The sequence below is a fragment of the Gorilla gorilla genome, chromosome 3 (genome assembly GCF_029281585.2).
Source record: "Gorilla gorilla gorilla isolate KB3781 chromosome 3, NHGRI_mGorGor1-v2.1_pri, whole genome shotgun sequence".
Classification (NCBI taxonomy): Eukaryota; Metazoa; Chordata; class Mammalia; order Primates; family Hominidae; genus Gorilla; species Gorilla gorilla.
In genome coordinates this window covers 33,536,865-33,563,920 of record NC_073227.2, presented here as the reverse complement: position 1 = coordinate 33,563,920, position 27,056 = coordinate 33,536,865, and the positions used below count along the sequence as shown (strand labels likewise).

The window sequence follows — 27,056 nt, the reverse complement described above, 5'->3', positions numbered from 1 at the left end:
GGGTCAAAGGTGATAGTCCCCCAGGTGAGGCAAACACATACGCACCAAGGGAATATGGGCCACACATTTCATGCTAAAATATATTGTGAAAGAAAAAGGCCATGATGGCTTTGAACTAACTCACTGGCGAGTGGCAAGTGGTGCTTGGGCCAAATAATACAGGACAAGATGACACTGGAAAGAACAAAACCAAAACATTTTGTATATTCCATCAGATTTCACTTCGGAGTTATCTTTGCCAAGAAGCCAGATTTTATTTAAGAGATATCTTTGCCAAGAAACAAGATAGCAGAATTAATCTGAGTTCTATAAAAATATTTTAAGGCATTTTTTTTAAAAAGTTCCCAAACTGATATTTATAATTCTAATGTATACTAAGAACAATAAATCCTTTCTGAAAATGGGCTTTACAGAATACTCTTTGTGAAAATAAAAACATATTTTTTTGTAATATTATCATTACGTTTGCCGTCTGGTCTCCATGCCAGACACGTCACCTCCTTTCCTGTATTTTCATTTGGTGGAAAACTCCAAACTCGATGAAAACTTGCCAGTCGATGAAGTAAAACCTAAGACAAAGCAGATATAATGGCAGGAAATTAAAAATTCATTTCCAAAAATAAAATAAACCTAGATCCCTACTAAAAATTTTTTTAAATGACCATCTCTCATGTATACTTAGCTATCAGAAGAATAGAAAAAGACAACAGTGTCTGAATGAACACAAGGTATTTTAAAATAAATGGGTGAAACAAGGTCTAATTTAACCCTGTACCTAATCTTTTATGTCAACGGGAGACTTACCTTTTATAAAGGCGGCTGTCCAAGGTGACAACCAAAAAAGAAATAAAAGAACACAAACACCACTAAAAAGGTAGCTAGCTGTAATACAGTCAAATTATACTAAGCTTGGAATTAGTCCACGTGGCACCTAGTTTCAGCTGTGTCACTCACTAGCCATGGATCTTAGACATATCACTTAACCATTCTAAATCTCCATTTCCACATCAGTAAATTCCCACCTTGGAAGGTCAAAATGTTGCCCAAGAGCTCTATGACTGCCCCTGTTGCAGCTTCTATACAACCATTGACAGTAAGGAAGAAAAGGCCTCACCACTGCACATGCTCCTCCAAGACCCCTCCCTATTTCCACACTCAGCTTAGCCACCATGACCCTGCCTTATCTCACAGCTCACAGCACCCTTCACTCCTGGTTACAACATCCCCTGGACTTGACCCTCTCTTTTCTGAAACCATTCCTGCCATTCCTTACTTCTGAAACCCTTCCTCTGTGCTTTCTGCAGCTCATGGTCAGGTGTTATCATAAAATTAATATCTTCATACTTTTCTCTGAAATGTGCCTCTCACCTGAGGACAATGCTTCCCTGCAGCCTTGCTAGGTGGTGGCCATTTTGTATCCCACAGCCCCTGTACTGCTGCTCTTGGGCTAGGAGATGAAGTAGGTGTCTTCCTTGATGCTTGATGCCATTTCTTCTCTTCTTGTAAATCTCCTAACTTTGAATCACATGCAATCAGACCATACCACTCGCTATCCGTCTTAATTGCAGTCCTCTACAGACCCCTAGGCCATTCCCCTCATTCCTTAAAGATCTGGATACCTGGTTCGCTCATGCCTTCTAACAACACACTCATCCTCATTTTTGGTGATTTCAAGAGCTATGATGTCCTGGCTTTTCAGCTCTCAACTACCTCTCCTCCAGTGATCACATGTTCTACTGCACTCAGCCACTCCCAGGGTCACACCTCCAGCCTGGTCATTACCAACAACTGCAGGGCCACCAAAATCTCCATTTTAAACTTCCCACTTTCCATCCACCACCCCTCTTTCCAGGTCATCTCTCTACAACACTCAACTCCAACTCTTTGACCTCACCAGGATACAGTCTATTGATTCTACCACCTATCACTGTCCCTCTCCCCACACATGCCTTCACTTCCCTCCTTCATCAGGTTAGAACCCAAAGTTCAGAAACACAATCACTTCTCTTGCACGTAACTTCAACTCTCTTTCATCTTTGTCTTGCTTTGTCATACTTGCAAAACGACAATCCTGGTTAAACCCAACCATGCCTGCACCCACACAGCCAAACAGAACGGAGAGAGACACATACAACCATATTCAACCAGTGTCTCTCAAATAATAACACCTATCTCGTGTGGGTCTTAACACTGACTGGCAATCCTATTAGGTTTCCCAAGTCCACCTGCCTTGTTAGCTTTTTCATACCTCTTCTTTCTCTTCAAACTTCCAATATATTCTTCTCCATCTTCACCCATAGACAATGCCCTTGCTTCTTCCTTCACTGAGAAAATGGATGTAACAGTGCCCTCTATCACACCTACCCATCTGATTGCACGGATGTGCCTCCTGTCTACCTTCCCTCCTACTTCTGTGACGGTACCACCTGCTGCTCTCTAGAGCCACAACAGAGTTTCAAAGCATCCCGGCAGCGGAGGGAGACTAGCTAGATTTTCATGGAGGGCCCTGAAAAATTAGACATCAATACCCTGGCGACTGGATCATGGTAGATAACATGGTGCTGTAGTCTGCAGGGTGCTAAGATTTCCTTATCACCTAGTTTCCAAATTTGGCTCTATACAACTCTCACATGGCCAGATAACTCTCAAGCCAGAGGCGGAAAGATGCACAGGTGAAGGTTTCCTTACAAAATGGCTGGCAGGTAATAACTCTCAGCAGAAAGTTGGGTACAACTGGTTTATACTCGATGAAGTTTTATGTGAACAAGAAATGCTGATAACACCCATGCACGTTCTGTCTGGAATCCAATGCATGCCTTCCTTGTCCAATTTAAAGGTATTTTTAGTGGAAGGTGGTTATCCAACCCGTAGTATAAAACGTGGACAAGAGAAGCCAGATTCTTAAATATACCCTGTGTGGCAGCTACATGCACGCACATTTGCAGCTGAAGTTTGACAATAACTCTTCCTTCTGCTATTAAAACTGTAAGCAAACTTAGGGCAGGGTCCCTGCATCTACCACTATGTCTAGCTCATGAGCGGCACATCGTGGGCTTTTTTAAAAAGTTCATTTAACTAATAAACCAATGAGTGAAGAAGACTTGGGGAAGCAGGATTGTGTGACGGTGTTAAGCTGTGTGAAAACTGTTACTTTAGCCATAAAAGTACCGAAAATAGCACAGACATCACCTTTCGCATATATACTTAAAGTTTACTGCCGTCCTGGGAGGCAGGGGAGGGGTAGCAGGTGGCCAGCCATGTCTGCAGAAGGGGAAACTGAGGCTCCGGCCGCCTGTGGTCCGAATGAACAGGCTCGGGCTCGGTGTTCTTGGGCCCCCCCGGAGCAGACCCAGCACAGGCGGGCTCCCGCCGGCTCACTCACCTCGCCAGCTGTGTTGGCCAAAGCAATGAGATCCCGCTTGGGCGACCAGACCAGGAAAATAATCTCCTGCGGGAGCTGCTTCTCTCCCACCACCCGGAAGGACGGGAAACAGGTCGGAAAACGCAACATGGGGACGGCCCTGCAACGACACCCCAGTCAGAGGCCGGCAGGAGCCCCCGGCTCTCCACGAGGAGCCCCGACCGCGCCTGTACCTGCAAGAGTCCCCACCGGCCGACTAACACGGCCCCAGCGGCCTCTCCCCTCCCTCTGCCGGCCGCGCGCCACAGCCTCCAGGCCGCCCCGCCCCGCCGCTGTCGCGCGCTCCAGGCACTTCCGGCGTCGGGACTGCCTCGCGAGAGGAGGAGGCGGGGCGGGGCGCGCACCGGTCTTGGGGGTGCTGAGAGCCAGACGGGGCGGACAGGAACGGGGCGCGGTGGGCGGGGCAGGGAGCACCGAGGGGCGGATCGAGGTGGGGGTAGGCTGGGGCCCTTGGGCGGGGCAGGGAGCAGCGAAGGGGCAGAGCGAGGAAGGGTGGGGCACGCGGGCGGGGCAGGGAGCCCCGAGGGGCGCGGAGAGGGAGGGAGCCGCGCGCCGAACCCAGGTGCTGGTGGGATCGCTGGGCGCCGGGACCCGGAAGGGCCCGAGAAGGGCGGGGCGAGCCCCTGCGGCCGCACGCAGGTCTTTTGGGAACCCGCGTGTGCACGTGTGTGGGAATGCTTGCATACCATTCCCGTTTTCCCGGAAATTCCCTGCTGTGGGCAAAGGGACGGTAGGGGTTTATGGGGTAGGCTTCAGCGACAACGGGGAGATGAAAAAGAATATGAACTTTAGGTCCTGATCAGCTGGAGCCTCCTCTAACAGTTACTAAGCAAGTAGTTCTCATGTCAGTCCTGGTGGGTCAGTATAGAATTTTAAAAGTCCCCCTGTCCAAGCAGCACCCCAAACCAATTAGAAGAAAATTAACCCTGGATGGGCCCAGTGTTTACTAAAACTCTCTGGGTGATTCCAATTTGAAGAGGGAAGAGGTGCCTGGCCTAAAACCTCCCTAACAGGCAAATAATACTGTGACATCTCATCCCATTTAACCCTCACAACTTATTGGTAGTTGCAGCCCCGTCATAACGAATAAAGAGTGTGGGCTCAGGGCCGGGCGCGGTGGCTCACGCCTGTAATCCCAGCACTTTGGGAGGCCGTGGCGGACGGATCACAAGGACAGGAGATAGAGCCCATCCTGGCTAACACGGTGAAACCCCGTCTCTACTAAAAAATACAAAAAAGTAGCCGGGCGTGGTGGCGGGCACCTGTAGTCCCATCTACTGGGGAGGCTGAGGCAGGAGAATGGCGTGAACCCGGGAGGCGGAGCTTGCAGTGAGGCGGGGCTTGCAGTAAGCCGAGATTGCGCCACTGCACTCCAGCCTGGGCAACAGAGCCAGACTCCGTCTCTAAAAAATAAAAAAAGTGTGGGCTCACACACGATTTCTTCTATAGGTACTTGGACATTTGCTATGTGGAGGAACTGAGGCTACAGCAATGCATGGGACGGGAACTCTGCCCAGAGGCTCACAGGCCAGCCTGGCAGACTAGTAAATCAGAACTCATCTGATGTTGCTTTATGTAGGACACATTTAAATGAGTCAACCTGTTGACAGTTCCTACAGCTATGACCTCCCTAAGAGAATGTGACAGTACCATCCTAGGGTTCTTAAACTTAAAACCTATGGTAGAAAGCCATCTACTTTTTACTACCTTTCACTTGTTCAAAGAAGAAAGAGACGGCAGGACCTTTAACTTTCAACAGGCCCCATCTTCTTGACCTATGTCTGGATCTAGCCCCTGGGAAGTAGATGACGGAGGGAGACTCATTCAGCATCAAGTAACTATTTTGTGCCAAGTACTGTTCTTAATCCTTGACTTTATACCTACCCTGCTTCCTGTCACGGGCTTTGCAACCCTTGCCTTTGCCACAAACAACTTAGCAAGTGCCCCCAACTCTTCCAGAATCAACATTTCTAAGGTAAAAATGCATTTGCCTTTGTTTTTCACAAAATGCATTTTCAGGTGTTAGTGTTTTGGGGCAGTTATAATGGATCACCTGGTGGGGGTCTAGTATCTATGCACGTAACATTCTTACGGAAATTGAATGTCCATTTTCCTGGAACTTACCTGAATACAAACACCCATACAGCACGTGAAAATCACTGTTCCCAGAGGCATAAACACCGTACTGCAAAGGACAGAGTATAACCACCTGCACATTAAGTCTTCACAGAATATAAATTTTCTAAGCCTTACAGCAAAGGAAACAGCATAGGTGTGGAGTTCCAGATGTGGGCAGGAAACAGCAGAGTTTTATGCTGCTATAGACCAGGGGTGTCCAATCTTTTGTCTTCCCACATTAGAAGAATCGTCTTGGGCTACACATTAAATACATTAACAGTAATGACAGCTGATGAGCTAAAAAAAAAAAAATCACAAAAAAAACTCACAATGTTTTAAGAAAGTTTATGAATTTGTGTTGGGCTGCATTCAAAGCCCTCCGGGGCCACAGGCTGCGAGTTAGACAAGCTTGCTATAGACCCTCATGTGTGTTGGTAGGCAGTAGGGGGCAGGAATTGTTCTTGGAAATGATCCAAAGTAGCCATAAGACAAGAAATATTAACACATCGTGTTTCAAGCCTTTTCTTTTTCCCACTGCCCCATAAAGATTTAAGCTTTACCTACTCCGTTTTTTGCCTCCCGCATCCTTAGGAAAATACTGCAGAATAAAGAGAAAAAAGGGAAGAAGGCTCAGGGATCGGCTATCAGTGCTTTTTAAGGAGGCAAGGGCAGGAGAAATAAATATTTACTTAAGCATGTTCATTATAAGGTTATCTACGAAAGTGAAAAAATGCAAACAACCTAGATGTCCCATCATAGATTTTTTAAAAATATATCTATCCTGAAGAATACTATGCAGACATAAATCGATGTTCACAATATACTTATGAAAAAGCATGGGTCATAAAACAGTATGTACTTAAAATTCCATTTTCTTGAGGGAAATTTTTGCATGTGTCTGTAAGCCTATTTATGCAAGAACCTATCTTTGGAACAGTAGACAGGGAAGTTATAATAGTGATTATCTCTGGGTGGTAGGGTTAGAGATGCTTTTATTTTTCCTTGATTTACCTGGCTCATGTATTAACTGTAAAGTTAACAGGCAGCAACCTTTGTTTTCCTCTGGTTTTTTTTGTTTGTTTGAGACAGTCTCGCTCTTGTAGCCCAGGCTGGAGTGCAATGGCATGATCTCGGCTCACTGCAACCTCTGCCTCCCGGGTTCAAGTGATTATCCTGCCCCGAGTAACTAACTGGGATTACAGACACCCGCCACCATCCCAGGCTTTGTATTTTTAGTAGAAACGGGGTTTCACCATGTTGGCCAGGCTGGTCTCGAACTCCTGACCTCAGGTGATCCACACCCCCCACACCCCCCCCACCCTTGGCCTCCCAAAGTGCTGAGATTACAGGTGTGAGCCACCGCACCTGACCTGTCTTCTTTAACCATGTGGAATATTTGGGCTGACTTCCTCTAGTGTTCTCCCACTCCTCCTCTCCACACTTGCAGATGAAGAAACTGACCCATCTCTTCAGGCCTACCATCTTAGAGAATACTGGCTGTTTCACCTCTTCTGGTATCCAGTGGTATCAAGCAATTAAACCAGGGATCTTGTAACTAACTGTTCCGCCAAAGACAATTGGGATAAAACTCAGCCTCTCAGAGCTCTGAGATCTTGTTGCTCAATGTTGGTGCTATTATAGCCTCATCTTGCTGAGTTAACATTTATACTAGGCCGGGCGCGGTGGCTCACGCCTGTAATCCCAGCACTTTGGGAGGCCGAGGCGGGCGGATCACGAGGTCAGGAGATCGAGACCAAGGTGAAACCCCGTCTCTACTAAAAATACAAAAAGTTAGCCGGGCGTAGTGGCGGGCGCCTGTAGTCCCAGCTACTCGGGAGGCTGAGGCAGGAGAATGGCGTGAACCCGGGAGGCGGAGCTTGCAGTGAGCCGAGATCGCGCCACTGCAGTCCAGCCTGGGTGACAGAGCGAGACTCCGTCTCAAAAAAAAAAAAAAAAAACATTTATACTAAATTGCCTGAAATCAAATAGCAGAGATCTTATCTTTACTTTATTGCAATGACCTTCTTAGTTGACCCTTAATTTCAACCCAGGTCCTCATGGTCCAACTAAAATCACATCAAATAAGTAAAACTGGATTTTCCTTTAGATTTTGTGGAAGCTGTCCTACCTAGAGAGCTCGAAGTGTATCTGCTTCTTACATAGTATAGTTAGGGTGTGAGGCATAAAGCGGTATATTAAATGGCATTTCCATTCACTCAGTTGGTATTTATGAGCACCTACTACCTAGATGGTGAAGAAATGTGTTAGCCTGGCTGCCTGCTTCCCATTAACTGAGGTCACAGGTGATGCGGCTGGTAATCTCTATCACCGGAGAAAAGGCACGTGCCTAGTAAGCAAACACAATGATGTCCACAGGCACTGCCATCAACGAGCTTCTTATCTGTACAGGGCTAAACAAGTATATAAAGTCATTCTTATACAGGGCATGATTTAAGTACCATAAAACAAGTATAAAAACAACACACAAACACTGACATTTTTATTTCTCTGGCAACAGATGTACTACTCCAGTGGAGAGACCAACAGGGACATTGTGAAGGCAGTGGCAGCTGACCAGGACCCTTTGTAGGTTGTGATTTTATATTTCAAGATTAGTCAAACTTCTCCCAGATGCCTAGTATTTTGCAGATTACTTTGAAGGGGTCTTGCAGATAAAGCTGAGAGAAGAGAGAAAGAGATCCCCCCATATTGTTCTATATTGTTTTATGCTCAGTACCTGTTTTAAGAAGAAACAAGGAAGCAAAACCAAAGGCAGGCAGCCGGGTGCCAGGCACCAGACCCAAAACCAGGCCTGGGCCTGCCTGACCTTAGCCTGATAGTTAAAATTCAACCCATGACCTAGCAACCGATGTTATCCGTAGATTCCAGACATTGTATGGAAGGACATGTAAAACTTCTCGTTCTGTTGTTTCACTCTGATTACCGGTGCATGCAGCCCCTGTCACATACCCCCTAGATTGCTCAATCGATCACGGCCCTGTCATGTAAAATCTTTAGTTTTGTGAGCCCTTAAAAGGGACAGAAATTGTGCACTCAACAAACTCGGATTTTAAGACACTAGACTGCCGATGCTTCCAACTGATTAAAAGCTACTTCCTTCACTATCTTGGTGTCTGTGGGGTTTTGTCCATGGCTCATCCTGCTACAAGGCTACTAATCTTCACGCAGCACATCCCCACATTTAAAACTTCAGTGTTAGGGTGGTCCTCATATTGACTCTAAGTGCCTCCTAATACAAATCTGTTTCCCTTTTCAGTCCCTAGAAGAAACATAATAGAGTGGGTCCAGTCCGTATTTCAGGCATGCCTACCACTTCAAAGCCTCTAGAAAATTCCATGCTTACATCAAATTTTTATTGAGCACCAAAAAGGCACAAGATGCACGAGAGCAGATGAAATGGGTGCTGACATTAAGAGACCTAAATCTTTGAGGGAAATAAAATCAGTAAAAATAATCACAGAATAATATGTGAAAGGCCTTAAATGTGGTATCAAACACCAAGGGGCCAAAGAAGGTTTCAGTATCAGGGACTCGTGGAAGATTCCCAAAAGAGAACGGAGTGGCCACATGGAGGGACATATTCCAAGCAGAAAGAACAGTATCGGATGAAAAGAATGGGGCATATGGAGTAATAAACTAGTCTAGGTACTGGACTAATGTAGGAAAAAACATGAAATCCGGCCTACAAAAAGACTGTTTCTCATTAAATTTCATAATATAAGAAGAATGAAATTTAGCTGTATTTATTAAAAGTGTCCTTTTAAAAAGCTTAGAAAATGTTATCTGTCAAATTTCAGGGATTTTCTTCTATTGCTATTTTGAGAAGGTATCTTAATGTTACGATGTTCAGATTTCTATTAAGAACAAATGACCTCATCCCACTTCACATTCTACCTCCCAGAGACACATTTTTACAGGCTACCAATTAGTTTATTCTCTGAAAAAGGAATAGAGATTAAGTCCTTAAAATTAGTATTAATTGAATGTAAGTGTAAAATCACCAAATTTCCTATTTTTAACTTTCTAAGACAGTAATAAAGTTTTAAAGTACATTATTCCTGGCTGGGTGTGGTGGCTCACATCTGTAATCCCAGCACTTTGGGAAGCTGAGGCGGGCAGATCACCTGAGATGAGGAGTTCGAGACTCGCCTGGCCAACATGGCGAAACCCAGTCTCTACAAAAATACAAAAATTAGCCGGGTGTGGTGGCACACACCCATAATCCCAGCTACTCGGGAGGCTGAGGCACGAGAATCGCTTGAACCCAGGAGGCAGAGGTTGCGGTGAGCGGAGATCCCGCCACTGCATTCCAGCCTGTCCAACAGAGCAAGACTCTGTCTCAAAATAAATAAGTACATTATTCCTGATTATAACTATTTCCTCAATTCTAAGATTTTTTTTGCATTTCAGTATTTCTGAAATCAGATAATCTAAAAATTAATTAATGAAGTATTATTTCTCTTCTCCCCCTGAAAAGCTATGATAAAATCAATGGTGTATTTTATAATTGATGGTATCTTAAAATTAAGGCAATATAGTGATGAGAATAACTGTTGGCCTTCAGAACTCGATTTTTCAGTAGTCATAGTCCCTCAGGTGTCTTAGTTTCAGAGGAGATTTCAATAGATTTTATCATGGAATGGTGAACATCATAAAGTCAGGCAATGTCCCTATCCTTGCTTGAATCAGAGAGGGGAACTCTCACAACGGTTTTACAAACTTCATATCTCCAAATGTGCCCCTCCTATCATAGCCCTCCATGTAACAAAGGGGAGAAGAGCTTTCTGATGCTTATGAAGTCCAGGGTTATAACTCATCTTTTGATGTCAACTGATGTACACCACTGCCACACTGATCTGGGCCACACTTGAGCATTCTACACCAGGAATCAGTCCTAACTTACCTGGAATTTAAATACCAGATAGAGTGCAGTTCCTCCACCCTTACTTACAGGGCTCTGCCTAACCCCAAACAAAGATGCCTTCAAATCTGCTCTACAGCAGTTGTTTGGAAACAAGAGAAAAGTCATTATGCAAATATAAGTCATTCAAAACAATTCAGTCTTAAGGAGACAATAACTAGCAGAGAAATGGGGAGATGAACTGTTTGTTCTGGGAGTTCAAATTACTGCCTTCAATGCTTTGTTATCAGGCCAAAAGGTAATTACCATTAGACCCAGTAACAATCTTCATTGTTAACCTAACACACCAATGACAGAGGAGAACTGAGAGCCAAGCACTTGGGTGTCATTTGATTTAATCATAAAACAAACCTCAGGTATAGCTGTTATTCTCCCCATTATAATAATGATAATAATGAAGACACCGGGGCTTTTAGAGAGTGACCTGACCAAGATCATACAGCCAGGAAATATTAAGGGTAGGAATGAGGAGTTTAGTTTGGGCGTTTAATTACCAAACTATCCTGGCTTCTGCTACGAACTACTTTTACAAAGACAGAATCTTACTGCATAGGTTAAAAGACACCGGAATGACAGAGCAAGTCGTAGTTCTAAACATCTCACTCATTCAACAAGCATTTAAGTGATTCTAGACCGTCAGAGGACAACTGCAAAAAGTAGTTGGAGAATAAATATTTAATAATAATGTAATTATAATTACAATCTGTATATCTAAACAGTGCCTTTGTAAAAACCCTTTCTATCATCTTCAAATTCAGTCTAAAAATAATTGTATGCTATACTTTTCAAGTGGGGTTTAAACTATTGTTTCATATTTAACATAAAATATTTTCCTATTTAAATTAACATACTTTTATGTTCACGGTAAACTGCATAGGTTTTCACTTTCATTTTCTTCTGACATCTTCTGCAAAAGAATGCTGTCTGTCCATTTTTTGGATAAAAAGGCTAGAATAACGTGACCGGAGCTGGGTGAGGTGGCTCATGACTGTAATCCCAGCACTTTGGGAGGCCAAGGCAGGCAAATCACTTGAGGCCATGAGTTCGAGACCAGCCTGGCCAACATGGTGAAACCCCATCTCTACTAAAAATACAAAAATTAGCCAGTCGTGGTGGCATGTGCCTGTAATTCCAGCTACTCAGGAGGCTAAGGCAGGAGAATTGCTTGAACCCGGGAGGCAGAGGTTGCAGTGAGCTGAGGTCGTGCCATTGCACTCTAGCCTGGGAGACAGAGCAAGACTCCATCTCAAAAAAAATAAAAAAATAAAAATAGAACAATGTGACTGGGAGAGACTTAAAGTGAGGAAAAATGAATGCTGAAAGAACTAGTAAACTGGCTGAAGATGGAACAACTCATCAAGTCTCCAGAGAGGCAGATAAGGGACTGTAAGCCAGCAAATGCCACCTGCCTGTTATCTAGCTCAGAAAGGTGCACACCTCTGGAAGCAGCTGAATTTAAGTCCAGTGTGGCACTTTCAGAAAATGGCATCAAAGGTTGGACCATAAATCTTTCTTATTCTCCAGTCACTGGACATTTAAGAGCCAAGATATTGATGGGCTCTTTCCCTCCTTTTCTTTCTCCTTGTAGCAGATGTATGATTCATGGATTGTCCTTTCATGGTCTCCATTTTCATCTTATTACTTTTTCTTTGCTTCTGCTTTCTGACAGCTCTGGAAAACAAAGTGCTAAATTATTTCACAGAATGAGCACAGTGAATTATGTAATTATGTTGAAGTTTAATTAACTAGCTAACCAAATAAGAAAATAGAAGAAGGGAAAGAATCTACTGTATTGCAAGCGTAAATCCTCAGTCTCCTAACCATAACAACAAGGGAAGAGTCTGAGGCCTAACCAAGCAAAATGTTTGAGAAAAAATTCTTTAAAAGATGGTTACTATGGATTTAGAACAAGCTGTCTGGGGCAAACACACCACAGAGGTAAATGCAAAGCTAGTGAGATTGGACTTTTTAAAAAAGTTTTTTGTACATCTGTATTGCTCAACTCAGCACTTCAATCTCCAAATCCTTGAATTCCGTTTTTTTTGGAGAGGAGCTGATACATGGGGCAGTCAGCAGAGACAGAAAAATGAAACAGCACAATGGAAAAAACCGAGAAGCCTTGAAAGGGCCTGTTTCCTAAGTCGTACAGATTTTCCTTTCCTCAGCAGATCTAAAAGTCCTGACAAGTGCCACGCAGGGTTATCAGCATTTTGTGGTCCTTATCTTGAAGATTAGCTTCAAAATAAACAAGCTGGAACTCACCCTCTGAAAACACTGAACCACACCAGACAAAACAGATTCTTTGTTTCTGGTGTTCTCCACACTAAGTTACAGGCAACCTGCAGCTGAGAAAATTACTGGCCCATCCATTCACTTCTCCAAGCTAGCAGAATCATGCCATGACACTCAACATACTGAGAACCAAGGAAGGGGCCAGAGCTACAACAATGCCAAACCAGGACTCCTCCCCTGATTACCCAGCAATATCAATTGTTAGGTTCACCTCTCATAAGCTTCTCCATAGGAAAAGCTCATTCTTGATCTTGTCAGGAATAAACCTGGGAAAAGAGCTTCATAAACAATGTATTCCCTAATGGGTTCAATTTATGCCTCACTTTTTGTTTACTCAGCATATGTTACCTGCTGAGAATACAAAAATGAATGGGCATAATCTTTGACTTCAAGGAGCTGGGAGACAGAGATAAGGGGGATAGTCACCCCCTCTCTATCCCTACTTTTTTAGGTGAAAATGCTATGAAATCAATGAACATCCCATGAGGAACTTGTAGAACCAGCTTGATTCCAGGATCTGTGCTCTACTATATACTCTACTTTAAATTATTTATATATGCAAACTGCTAACCATATAATAATCACTCAATAAGTATTAGCTATTATTAGTTCCACATGACTATTATGCAGAATTTTGCTTGACAACTTTAAATTTTTTCATATTTAGATTTTGCACTATGGACTAGGGATACCTTATCAGTTCAAAATAGAACAGTCTATAGAAGGAGTAGGATTGAAAACTAAAACCAAAAAAATCATCTTTACAGTATTATACTGATTCATGCATACTATATAAATCTATTTCCCCACTTTTTTAAAGTAGGATAATTTCTTGATAAGTGATGATTTAGCAAACTTAATGAAATATAGTATAATCTCTAATGGCAAAGTCAATGAAGCCATGTGTGCCTGTACACAAAATTTAAGTTTCTCTTTGGCTCATCCACTTATAAGCAGGACTAAAAATGAATGAACTTTCACTAGGGGATACGGTAAACAAAAACAGGAGGAAAATATTTGAAAATATTCATTTGTAATATGAATATACAAAACTTTCCAGAGATAAAGTTTTTGAATGACAATGAACTGACTATAAGTCAGTTTTATTTTGTCTTAAAATTAAATTGACCTAGTATTTGTCCTTTAAATTATAGGTATTTATGTAACTGATAAAATGAGCTTTCACCACAAGAGGGAGCCAGCATCATTCCAGTTAGCAACTAAAGAAAAATTAACACCAAGGAAAAACAAATTAATATAAGACAGCTGTAAAAAGCATGAGCTGGAAAGACCTTTTATGTCACGTATGCTAAAAAGGCTGTTATTTTTCACTATTGCAAAGAAAAAAATAATTTTGCCTTGTCAATTTCATTATATATTTTTTTGAAAGCAGTAACTATTAACAGGAGTTTAAGTGTCTTCTCTGAGAAAAAAAGTAATATTTAAGAATTATCAGGCATCCACATCTCACAGGATTTGCTCTTGGAATTAAACTTGATAAGATCTAGTCCTGAAAGATACTAGATGATTTCCCCTAATGAAATAGTATATTAGTGCCGAACAGACTAGCTGAGGCTATTTAGGAAGCAATGAAGGGCCTACAATAGAGTATCAAAATGCAAATTCAGTTTCCATGTAAGTTCACAGAATTAAAGGCTGAGCATGTTACTGACTACCACCCAGAATCACACTGACAATGGTACAGCAATCCCAGACTAATATGATTATTAAGTTGTATTCAATTTTTGAAGGTTTATTCTAAGGAAAATATTTTATAAGATTCTTCAGGCTGGGCGCGGTGGCTCACGCCTGTAATCCCAGCACTTTGGGAGGCCGAGGCGGGCGGATCACGAGGTCAGGAGATCAAGACCATCCTGGCTAACACGGTGAAACCCCATCTCTACTAAAAAATACAAAAAATAAGCCGGGCATGGTGGCGGGCGCCTGTAGTCCCAGCTACTAGGGAGGCTGAGGCAGGAGAATGGCATGAACCCAGGAGGCGGAGCTTACAGTGAGCCGAGATCACGCCACTGCACTCCAGCCTGGGCGACACAGCGAGACTCCGTCTTAAAAAAAAAAAAAGATTCTTCAATAAGCTTCTTTAAGTTTTTAAAACTCTACTTTATCCTGGATTACTCAGTGGAAATAATTATTTAAAGTAGAGTAAATGTAGGAACGAGGCAGTTGTAATAGTAGCCAGAATTCAAGTGGCTAGACCACAATGGAAAAAAAAATTTTCACTGACCACAAATAAATAAAACACATGGGAAACAATTCTAATATTATCATAAATAATTATTAAACTATCAGATATTTCTAATACAAATCAATTTTTTAAAATTACAAGTCATAGTCATATGGTAGCCCAATCTGAATTTTCATATAATTTCATATAATATCATATAATTTCATATAATGTCAAATTTAGCTATCTGGTAATCTCCAATTAATAACTGTGTAACATTAGTTTTCTTAGCAATAAAGGAAGAGGACTTAATCACTATCATCCCTTTTAGTTAGGAAAAAAGTATAATCATTCAAATTAGCTTGGTTAAAATAGCAATGTTTTTCTCTTTTTGTTTTGTTTTGGGGATAACTATTCCAGAAGCAGTGCCTCTTCTAAATAAGCTATTGTCATAGGTATCCCCATACTCTGAGTTGTAATCCATAGCTCTAATCAAATATTGGTGAGAGATGTGAAAATAATCACAGGAAAAAAGTAATAAAAATTTCAAATATTTAAGCATTAAGCATGTCTAAATATTTTTCTTAAAATTTGATACAAAGAAATAGCTTTCTCACAATTTTCCTACTGTGGACTTACTTGCTATTCAATCTGAAATGCCTTCTCCAGCCTTTCCTGCCATCATGTGTATATCTGATCTGTCCCTCAAAGCCTGACGTAAATATCATGTCCTTCAATAAAGCGTGAACTGTCACCCCCTATAACTTTACACATGAGACGTAAAGCCAAGGAGAGGTAAAATTAACCACTTTCTACCTCATATTTTGGTTATTTTCATCTCTAAGCTGTAGAACTGTAAGCTCTTTGAAAGCAAGCTCTTTGAATCATCTTCCTCTCCTCCCTCCATCCATCTATGCAGCCAGTACTTAATAGTGAAAGTGACAATTAACTTGGCACTTCAAGATCCTCTGAATGTTGCATGCTTTTGTGGATTATCCTGTATAAAACACAGATGGAATACATTTTTCTAGTAAAGTATTCGACTGACTTGTTAGCTCTTTTAGATGTAGCAATGTTAGGACAAGTACTGCGTTTATGATCCAATTCACCACAAATAAAGCAGCCATCTTTGGGGTGCTGGCAACAATGATCTGGAACAGCACAGTGATTGCAAATGCTACAGTGGATCCACGCTGTAAAATAAAAATTAAGTTTTAAAAGAAGTTCATGTAACATAATTTTTCATCTTATTAACTTTTAAGGTAGGATATACGAACAGTGTTTACTTGAAGTATTGTGGCCAGTTCGCACAGCTAGTTTTAGTTTGGCTAAAGAGACCAGGGAGAAGAGGTTGGAATTCCACATAAACTAGCTAACTTCTTTCTGTTACATGCAACAAATTCAGCCCTTCTCCAATGAGTTATGAGCTGACAGCTACTGTCACAATGGAGGCTGGCTGAGTGACACAATGCCTTATTAAAATAAGTCAAACCAAACGCCACACTGAAACAGGTTAGCAATCATCTCTCATGCAATGTGGAACAAGGCAGAACATACATGCTGATAACTATAAAATTAAAAAGCAAATAAATTACAAGTCTCTATGCTGATTATTTTTTCGTTTATAAATCCAATGAAAAATCTATTTAGATGGAGAAAAACTCTCAAATGTGTTCGTAAGATCTCAAACACTAAGTCTCAATACTTACAAGGCTTTACACACTTTTTACAGAGAAAGCAATGGTTCCATTTCCTGCCATCCTACCAAAAAAAGAACAATTTTTAAATTATAATTAATTTGTTATTAAAAATCAAGTTCTACAATTAAAAATTAAAATGTCTTATTAAAATCTGTGTAAATTATTCACTCCTTATTTCTGCCTTTTCTGGGCTTCACAATTAGATACTTTGATTTTAATTTATGCATTTCTCCACTCAACTCAAATGCCTCCTTGATGGGCCTCAATTTCCTTAACTGTAAAACTAGGAGATTTATCTAAATGATCTTGAAAATCCACTCCAGTTCAAGCAACCCAATCTGCACAAAGAAGGACTCAAATGAAAATTTCAAGAGAATTAATGATTCATAATTTTGTGTGTCTATACTGCATAATCCTTAATGAAATTCATATTTGAGAACTTTACATAATTTAGAAAGATAGATTACAGGTTACTGTTTGATTAATTTTAAAACTACGAAATAAAAATATCTAGAAAAGTGCATAAAATATATCCAATTTAATGAGTATTGTAAAGCAAACACGGATAAAACCCACCAGGTCAAGAAAAAATACCACCAGCCCTCTGGAAACTGCCCCATGCCCCTACTAAGTCACAGCATCCCTCCCTTCCCCTCCAAATAACACCTCTTTAGTTTGTGTGACTGTCATTTCCTAGCTCTTGCTTCCTTTTACCACCTTTGTGTGCATCTCTAAATAATAAGTCCATTTTCCTCAGCTTTAAACTATACAATCTGGGCATAATTGTTTTAAAATGAAGAATACACATCATGTCTCAACTAATAAAAACTAAATATAAACAATCAGATGTATTAACATTGTTAAAAACAAGTATAACCAGTAATACCATTATATAATCATGAAAAATGTGCTTTCTAATGTTTATATAAATGTAGCCTCTTCTTTGGAGAATAATTTGTGTTTATGAGCCAAACTAAACTTCACAGGCCCTTTCTGACGAGATTTAGTTAAAATAAACAAAACAACTTAAGGGTCACCTGCCTTCCTAAAAAATTTGGTGGTTTATTTATAATTGCCAAAACTTGGAAACAACCAAGATGTCCTTCAGTAGGTGAATGAGTAAACAAGTTGTGGTACATCAAAGGAATATCATTCAGAGCTAACATAAAATGAGCTATCAAACCATGAAAAGACATGAAGGAGCCTTTAATGCCTATTACTAAGTGAAAGAAGCCAATCTGAAAGGCTATATACTATATGATTCCAACTGTGTGATATTCTGGAAAAGGAAAAACTATAGAGAGAGTAAAAAGATAGTAGTAGCCAGAGACACCCTTCAGGAAGAAGGATGAATAGGTGGAACACAAAAGATTTTTAGTGAAAACAGTGAAACCACTCTGTATGACACTGTAATGGTGAAAACATGTCATTATACATTTTTCAAACCCATAGAATGTAAAACACCAAGAGTGAACCTAATGTCAACTATGGGCTCAGGGTGTTAATGATGTGTCAACGCAGGCCCATCAGTTGTTAACAAATGCACCCCTCTGGTGGAAGATGCTGCTAGTTGGGGAGAATGTGCATGTGTCGGGGCAGGGGACATAGGGGGAATCTCTGTACCTTCTGCTCGATTTTGCTGTGAATCTAAAACTGCTTTAAAGAACCAAGTCTATTAAGAAAAAATAATACCTAAATAAATAAATAAATAGGAGGATGTCCCTTTGCAGTCCTTCATCTGTAAAAAATCAAGGAGTAACTGCACGTAATAAGGCTGTTGTGAGGATTAAATGAGTTAATCCATGTAAAGCTCTTAGGAAAGTGTCTGGCATATTAAAAGTGCACAGTACATGTTATTAATTATTTCATCAGAATGATCATGGTACCCAATACGTCAATGCCTTATTTGAAACACCATAATTTTGTCCTCAACATACACATAATTGAGCATTCATTTAATGCCTTATTTGAGACGCTGATAATTTTAGCAGTCACACAGTACCATTTGAAGATGAGTTTGTGATAATGAAGGCAGTTAAGTATTTTTAAAAGCCTGTTGTACTCTATAATTTAAAATATTGTATTATAGCATAATTAATAAATGATAATACATATTAATACAAATCCTATTAACAAAATAACATTGAAAAAGTAATAAAACTAGTAAACTAAAATAAAATTAATATATCTAAATAAAAATACATTCTATAAGAACACCATACCTTGGATGTGCAAGAATTACAGTGCTCACAGTGTTGATTCTCTAGAGAAACATACCGTTGACAGAGAGAGCAAAATCTACAGAGTAAAGGACAGAGAAATCAGCTGCATACATTTATTGAGATTTACAGAGTAGATAAAACTTTACAAAGCACTCATTACAAAAACTGGGTGCAATCTGAATTTAATTAAGTATGAAATTATGGACTTAATTTAAAAGTAACAGAAGAATAACATGATTCAATACTGAAAGCATTTGACTGATGGATATATGTAACTTTATTTTCAGTGACTTGTGTACTTCAAAGTTCCACTGTGATCTTACCTGTACCCTTCTTCAGTAGGAAGGATTATTTTGTTGGGCGGAATGTTGGTGAAAATACGCACGGGAGACTGTTTTCGACCTGTCTTTCCGTGTTTATAAAGTGCATGATTATCATAATCTACCTAGAAAGTTAAAAATTAGAGCAGAAAGAAAATTTACTCAAATTAGTCAACATTAAGATTCTTTAACCAATAAATGAACAAACTGATGCCAATATATGAGTTAAAGTATTTGTCATGTCAAGTGTCAGGTTCCAGTCCAAGCTGAGGACTGAGGGGAGTGGGTGGACCAGTGGTGGGTAGCTGGAATAACACTCAAGGATCATAGACAGTTTCAACATGGCTTTTACTCTCTCTCTGGGCATGAGCGAGACTGGGCGCAAGCTGTGGGTGCAAGCCCACATGGGTGCAGGCCATATGTACAGCATTAGCAGGTAATTATACCTTTTACAGACAACAATGGCTCCAGGCCAAGCACGAGCTCATGTGGGTGATCACCTAATGAGCCTCACATGGCGTGGTTACATAACGTGTGGAGTTGTATGACTGCGCTCCAAACCTGCTAAGTCATGCTGTGCCAGAAAGCCACCTCGGCCTACTCCTGACTAAAGCACAGCCATCTCTCTTACACTCCACCTCCTTGGACAAGGGTGTCCTCTGGGCAGGGACACGTGCCCATAGGGTGGAGCCCTGAATTCATAACACACAACAACACAGAAAGCAACAGCTCCAGGTTATGGCAGGCAACCACCTCATGGTGACGTTACCCCAATGTTGCTTTATACATTACGCCAGGTTTTTGTTCCCCTACCTTTAAAGGCATTGGGACAGGCAACAACAGATTACCTTTTGTCCCCATACTTGGTTGGAGGAGGTCATCCTTCCTCCTATAGGGTCTTGCCACATGGCCTGGCCCCACAGGGGCTGGTGATCAACTAGTCACCTTGGTAACTTCTAGGTAGTTAACCACAAGGTTAACCCTTGATAGACCACCCAGGTATCAGTACAGATTACCATAGGGGTCACCTCCTTGGTGATCACCATCCACAGTGCTCTAAGTTCAGCCCATTGGCTACTTTGCCCATGCCCGGTTTCAAACCATATGGTATCAGTACTAGGTTGGACTGCAACAGCAGTCTAGGCAGCAGTAGCACCTTGGCTAGACCCATCTGTGTATCATGCCCCCCCCATCAGGAATGGGGGGATGCCCTTCCTTAAACAGCAATGGCTCAAGGTGTAGGGTTGCTTCAGGCACCATGGCCTTAGGCACCATGGCCTTATCTTGCATTAGGACTACAGGTCCCAAGACCTCTTGCAACTCTGCTGCTAAGGGACTTGTACTCAGCATACTCTGCTGCTCCAAGTAGGTGCCCCACTTTGCCAAAGTGGATGCCTGCACTGTCCCAGTTTGGGGGATTGTTATCCATGAACACATCCATCACACTATCAGGCAAGTCGTATGCACAATGTCTGTAGCCTGTCCTGCCATGCTCTCATGAATCTGAAGGGCAGCATATGAGTTACGAACTGCTTCTTTATCAATGAACAGCGGGGCTCAGCTCCCTTCCACAGCTGGGACCAAAAGCCCACAGGTGTTCTCAAGTGCTCTATGCACTGCTATTGGCCCCAGCCAAAACTATCTGTAGTCACAAGCACATCCAGCTCAAATGGGTGCCCCGGTCAACTACCTATAGGGCTTATGCCCGCTAAATGGCCCACTTGGCTGCAAGGAAGGCGGTCTCAGCCACACCATCTTAATTCTAGGTAAGGGGAGTGTTGCCGCTTCTAAATCTGCAAGAGAATCAGAGGTTAGCATAATATCATTAACAAGACCATGGCTAATGGTGGGGCTATGCAAAAAGCCCTGCGGCAACACTATGAAAGTCCATTGTCATCCTCCCATGAAGGCAAACTGTTCCTGGCTCTCTGGAAAAGAATGCATTAGCCAAGTCCACTATATAGTGATACTGTCCCAGTTCCATCAAGTGGTCCATCAAGTCCGTGATAGATGGCACAGCTGCCAAGCCATGTAAAATATCCAACCCCAGAATGTATCTGCGCTGGTGTCTACCAGCACCAGCACTTGCTGTACATTGGTGGGAGACCAGTGGATTGCTAATTTCACATGTGGCCTCCTCGGGAGGGGAACCTCGGCCAGCTCCCTCATCAAACAGAAAAGACTTTACAACGCCACCTGGCTGCAGCACATAGTCTTTAGGCTGGAGTGCCAGGGTTGGACCAGGTCGCGCAGAAACGTTCTTCTCCTGCTTGGGTATTTTCTGGAATTGTTGCTCTGGAAAGAACTGTCTCCACAAAGTTCACTGGGCTGCTTATCAATTCTCTCCTGGTCGACCCTGGCCAAAATCAAATCTATCCACATCTGTGAGCATGTCACTCATTGGGACCCCCTTTTCTCCCACTGGGGGCACCCCTGCAGGTGGGGCATCTTTCCCTTCTTCGTGGCACGGACCCCTAGATCCCGCCAACAGCCTCCTTGGTATCAGACCAGGTGGCGGTCTCTGGCCAAGACAACAGACCCAGGCCTGCATCCAGAGCAGCCTCTAATTCCTTTTCCAAGCTCTGTAGCCGGGCCTCCAGGTGCCCCGCCTGTGCCTGGAGGTCCCCATTCATGGCAGCTTCTAACTCTTTTTCTGAGCTGTGTAGCCAGGCCTCCAGGTGCCCCATCTGTACCTGGTGGGCCCTTATCTGTACTGCATCCCTCAGGGACTGGGTGTGTACTTCTCGTAGCACAGTCAAAAATGCCCATCCAACTCTGCTGGCAAAAGCTCATTCCTTCTCAGAGCTCTGCATTTCTAGCTGCTTCAGTACCTTCTCCATGCTTGCGGGGGACCCATCTACTGCTGCCCAGGTTTCCATTGGAGCCCACCCAAGCAGCACAGCTGACACTGGGCACCACAACCCATGTTGTGGCCACATGGCTGACCCAGAATCACCAGGGAATGAAGGCTCACTCTCCTCAGTATCCTGTTTGTGATGTCAATTGTCACGCCAAGTGTCAGGTTTCAGCCCAAACAGAGGACCAAGGGGAGTGGGTAGACCAGTGGCGGGTAACTGGAAAAAGACTAGAGGAATTGTAGACAGTTTCAACATGGCTTTACTCTCTCTCTGGGTGCAAGTGAGCCCGGGCATGAGCCAACCTAGGCACAGGCCATATGTACAGCGTTAGCAGGGTAATTATACCTTTTACAGACAATAGTGGCTCCAAGCCAAGCACGAGCTCACGAGTGATCACCTAATGCACCTGTGGTGTGGTTACATAACGTGCAGAGTTGTGCACCTGTGCTCCAAACCCACTGAGTCATGCTGCGGCTGGAAAGCTGCCTTGGCCTACTCCTGACTAAAGCACAGCCATCTCTCTTAGATAGTATTTAACAAGAAATTCTTAAGAGCAAGAGTTTACTTATTAACCAACAGCTTCTGTAGCAGTAAAATTTCATTATTAAAGAGGTTTGTTATGACTAATTCACATTGTCTAGTATTAAAGGAACGACTCTAATCTTTTATCTAATACAACAGACTTTACAAGAAAGTCTATTATGTATTCAAGAACTTAGCTTTTGGCATTAAAAAATTCAGCCTTTGAAGATGTGTGCTTATTTGGTCAGGGTTTCCCATTTTGTGTGTGAAATTTGCTCTGTGTCATCTTACGTTTAAGAACAGGGTACCGGTACTTAAAGTTGCTGTGAAGGTTAAATGAGATAATGTTTGTAAAACACTATTCAAGGCTTGGCATAAGGTAAAAAATGGAGATGAAGACACAGGTTCACAATTATTGTTGTTCTCCCCACAGTGACTATTTCAAACATGTACCTCTCTCCTCAAGGTCCTTAACTCAACTTTTAGTTTCAGCAGATTATCTTGAAAGCAAACCGAAGTGAACAAGCATGACTTCTATTAGCTTCTTACTTCAGTCTCCTCCTCCAACCTATTATCCACAAGCATTCTCAATTTGGTTTTAAGACTGCTATGAATCCACCTGGCCACTAAATCCACCTTTCTTTACATCAGTAGCTCTCAAAGTGTGGTGTCTGGATCAGCAATATCAGTGTCACCTGGGATCTCATTAGGAATGCAAATTCTCACCTCACCTAGGGCCTAATAAAACAGAAACTCTGGGAGTAGGGCCCAGCAATCTGTGTTTTAACAAGCCCTCCTGGCACACTAAAGTTTGAGAACCACTGCTTTAGATTATCCATGAGAATACCATGAGGTTTTTTATGAGGTCAGTACAGGTAAGCCTGACATTCAAATAAGTTATGTACTGAATTGTTTCTATAATAAACAAGAATACAAAAGAACTTACAACAAAACTGGCTTGTAAGCTAGCTATTTAATAAGTGAATCACAAAAATGTAAGAAATTGAGGACAAGGGAAAGAGAGGCCTTTAAGGGGAGATTCCTAGGCTTGTTCTCCAGCCCTGTCTAGTTTAAGGCTAAGCTTCAGCAGTGGGAAAAACTAAGTACACTGTAGCACAGGATGAGGAGACCCAAGGGACACTGTGGAAAAGCCCCTAAGGGTTTCTGGCTGTCAGTATGGTGAGTTTGCAGTCCAGCATAACTGTGTAAAAGCTGGCATGGACTCACAGTTGGCCTATTTGGAAGTACAGTATCACAACAAGGAAACTTTCAGGTTAGATCACATTTGAAGCCCCGTGTTCAGTCACTACATTTCAGGAGAGACGTTGATAAAACTAGTTCATTTCTTTGAAAAATAATGGGAATGAACAGAATTTATAGCTTAACAAACTGGGGATGTTTATCCAGAAAAGAGATGACTGGGAGGATCTGATAGCTATTCTATAACTGAAGGTGTGTCATATGGAATAGCAATTGGACTTATCCTTTATTGCTTCAGAGAATAGAACTAGGACCACTGGTTGGAAGTTAATGGGGAGCATATTTTATCTCCGTATGAGAAAATTTTCTAACGATTAGAGCTATTAAATAAATTGCATTGCTTTCTAAGGCTGTAGTCCTCTGCTCACTGGAAGCATTCAAGTGCAGCTGGATGACGGCTGGTCATGAATTTAGTGGAGAGGATTATTATGTTGGGAAGTCAGCCTACGTTACCTGTTTCTTTCTAACTTTGAAAATTCTATGAATATGTTATCTATTAGAGGCTAGGATACAAAAATAGATTTTACTACAAAATCACCTTAAAATAGTACCATAAGTCATTTTCTTTTAAAATCATTTAAATTCATAATGTTTCCCCTAATGCACTCCTCTGTGTACTCAATAAATATACGGTACCTTATTAAACTCAACAAAGATATTTTGAGCATTTATGAGTGTCATAAGAAAAAAATTCTTCCCAAGAGATTCATACGAAGCTTTTCAAATGTTGGAGAATAATATTTTAGAAAGATTTCTAGTACATGGAATATTCTATGCAATATACTAGATAGCAGATGGAAGAGAGGGAAAAAAAAGAACAATTTCTTTATGGTTACCCAAGGAGTCAGCGAATGTATGTGTCAGGAAGGTGGTTGATTGCTTGATTTTGCATAACCTAATTGAGATTATTATTATTTTTAAATGCGGGTTTGTTGTGCTAATTAACTATAAACATATGGTATGTAAAATGCATGCTGCTAGAGTAAATTAATGTACCTCTAACATATATCCATATTTCATAGCTTCAGCCACACAAATAAACCTCCTATGGAAGTGCTGTAAAGCAAACACAATTTTGCAAATTGCCTATCACTAGTAGTAGAGCTGATACACCATTTTCCCATCATTATCCCTGACATTTCACTCACAATGATGATGAGAGGCATTTTCAAATAGAAAATTTCTCCCATGGAACTGATTTAATGTGATGAAGTACTGTATAGAAAATGAGGGAAAGCACAAAATCTCTGCAATTCCCAATTTTTAATTTTATCTATACGCAAATGTCTTCTGTAACATGAGACTGAAACTAGTTAAATGGGGACTGAGACATCCATGTCAACATTTATTTTGTGCCTACTATGTTCCAGGTATCAGGCCAGGAAAGAAAGATTAAATAAGACAGAGTACTTGCATTTCTGTAACTCCCTAAGGATTGTGTTCTATTGGATTTCAGCACACACAAAAAGTCCCCAGTACCTTCTTCTGCTCCAGCAACCAGCTTCTACCACAGCAGCAAAGTCTATCATAATACCCATATCCCATAAGCTCTCATTTGAAATTAACATGTGGACATCTTATACCCCTTTTTACTTCAAACCCACTACATGTTTTATGTTTATTACAGATTAAATTTTAAGAATTTTGGTAGCCATCTTTTAATTTGCAACAATTTTCCAGAAATTGCTGCCAAAATATCTTCATTTCTGACTGTGAAACTAATCTTGAAAAACATAGTGTCCTAACAGGCTGATGTTTAAAAAGGAGAGCTTTGACAAAAGCAAAGAGCTATATTTTTAACACCCCAAACAAGTGTCCCATATTAAGTACATACAAGAGAGAGCAGAATGTCTCAGGTGGAAAGGAGGTGAGATCATCTAATTCAGACACAGAAAATTCAGGACATGAACACCACCACTCCCTGACCCCACCCCCATGGTGGACACCACTAATCACATTACTCTTTGCTACCAAGCCTGGTATTCTCAACAAATTCTCCAGAAAATCACTAGCAATTTATCAGGCTTAGTACCAAAAGAGAAACTTATCTGCCATCTCTTTTTCTGGTTCAATCATTTTATTTTATAGGTAAGGAAACAGAACCTGGAGAGATAAAGTGACTTCTCCCAAGATTAAGTGGTCTCTAAAAGGCAGTGCCAGGACTCAGACTTCTGACTTGAAATCAGAGTTTCTTTTCATCATCACATCCTTCCTTTCTAATCTGTTGTTAATAAAACTCTTGGTTTTCTAGGTCTTTGATGACTGTTTTATTCTGTATTCATCAAGTGCTTGATCACTGAAGAGTCTACATAATTTATGTTTTATGAAGATTTGCAGCATTTCTGCCTTCCTCTTACCTGGGAAGTATTTCCAAAGAAGAGATTTAGTGATTTGGGGTTTTTTACTGCATTGTGGTTTGGAGGCTTATAATCATCTCAGGTGATGTCCAAAAAAAAAAAAAGGCCTAATCAAGGTCTATGGGAAAAGATCTGTGAAGGAGGAGAGGGGACTCAAAGTTTTCATTCAATGAAGGCTAATATACAAGAAAAAAAAGTACCACAAAATGAAGTTAGGCCAGGCATGGTGGCTGACACCTGTAATCCCAGCACTTTGGGAGGCTGAGGTGAGAGGATCGCTTGAGCCCAGGAGTTCAAGACCAGCCTGGGCAACATAGAGAGAGATCCCATCACTATTTTAAAAAAATTTTTTAATGAAGTTAAAGTAACAAAAGAAAAAGAGGAAAGCAAAATGCTCAGAAAGGAATAATAGGTCCAGAGAAATTTTCAAAAAATAGAAAAATTGTCCAAGAACGTAATCAAATAATGTTTATAAATACATGAGGAGATATGGCAGTTTCTCCAACGTGAGCATGTAATGGACAGTACTGTTCTTCCCTTTAGCAGGAATTAGGAAAAACAAATTTGCTTTGTTTTAGACTTTGTTCTAGACTTTGTTCTCATTTTTTTCCCCAAAGGTTGGCTTTCTCTTTATTGAGAAGACTGCTTTTTAGCCTGTCAGACACATATGACCTAATCAGAGCCTTTCTTCATCAATACACTGAAGTGTATAATTATTATCCACACTTGGACCTTGCAACTATTTCTCAAAACTGTAACCCTAATATTTCCAAAAGTTCTTTCCTAGTAACACAGACTGCCTAACAAGTGACGGCTGGTTACTCCAAAATTGCCTCTCTCATCTGCTGTATTCTGGATC

General features: G+C 41.4%; 2 protein-coding genes across 4 annotated transcripts in view; both read right to left on the bottom strand.

Annotated features, from left to right (window-relative positions):
- ANAPC4 (anaphase promoting complex subunit 4) overlaps positions 1 to 4,019 on the bottom strand; it is a 41,707-nt gene extending 37,688 nt beyond the window's left edge. Inside the window, exons 1-3 of one of the 3 annotated variants that reach the window (XM_031010388.3) lie at positions 3,595 to 4,019; positions 3,383 to 3,521; positions 464 to 569 (exon numbers count right to left, since the gene is read on the bottom strand). In XM_031010388.3, coding sequence (XP_030866248.1) covers positions 464 to 569; positions 3,383 to 3,511 — 235 coding nt within the window. In that variant the 5' untranslated portion in view covers positions 3,512 to 3,521; positions 3,595 to 4,019. Of the gene's footprint in view, positions 1 to 463; positions 572 to 3,382; positions 3,522 to 3,594 lie in introns of those variants that run through there. The other 2 variants (XM_031010387.3, XM_055385545.2) reach the window with 2 other exon arrangements.
- A 7,122-nt stretch (positions 4,020 to 11,141) lies between these two features.
- Positions 11,142 to 27,056, bottom strand: part of ZCCHC4 (zinc finger CCHC-type containing 4) — a 56,841-nt gene continuing 40,926 nt past the window's right edge. The window contains exons 9-13 of the mRNA XM_019024926.4: positions 19,204 to 19,325; positions 18,881 to 18,956; positions 16,668 to 16,719; positions 16,007 to 16,151; positions 11,142 to 12,152 (exon numbers count right to left, since the gene is read on the bottom strand). Of these exons, the coding sequence (XP_018880471.4) occupies positions 12,017 to 12,152; positions 16,007 to 16,151; positions 16,668 to 16,719; positions 18,881 to 18,956; positions 19,204 to 19,325 (531 nt within the window). The 3' untranslated portion in view covers positions 11,142 to 12,016. The remainder of the gene's footprint in view (positions 12,153 to 16,006; positions 16,152 to 16,667; positions 16,720 to 18,880; positions 18,957 to 19,203; positions 19,326 to 27,056) is intronic.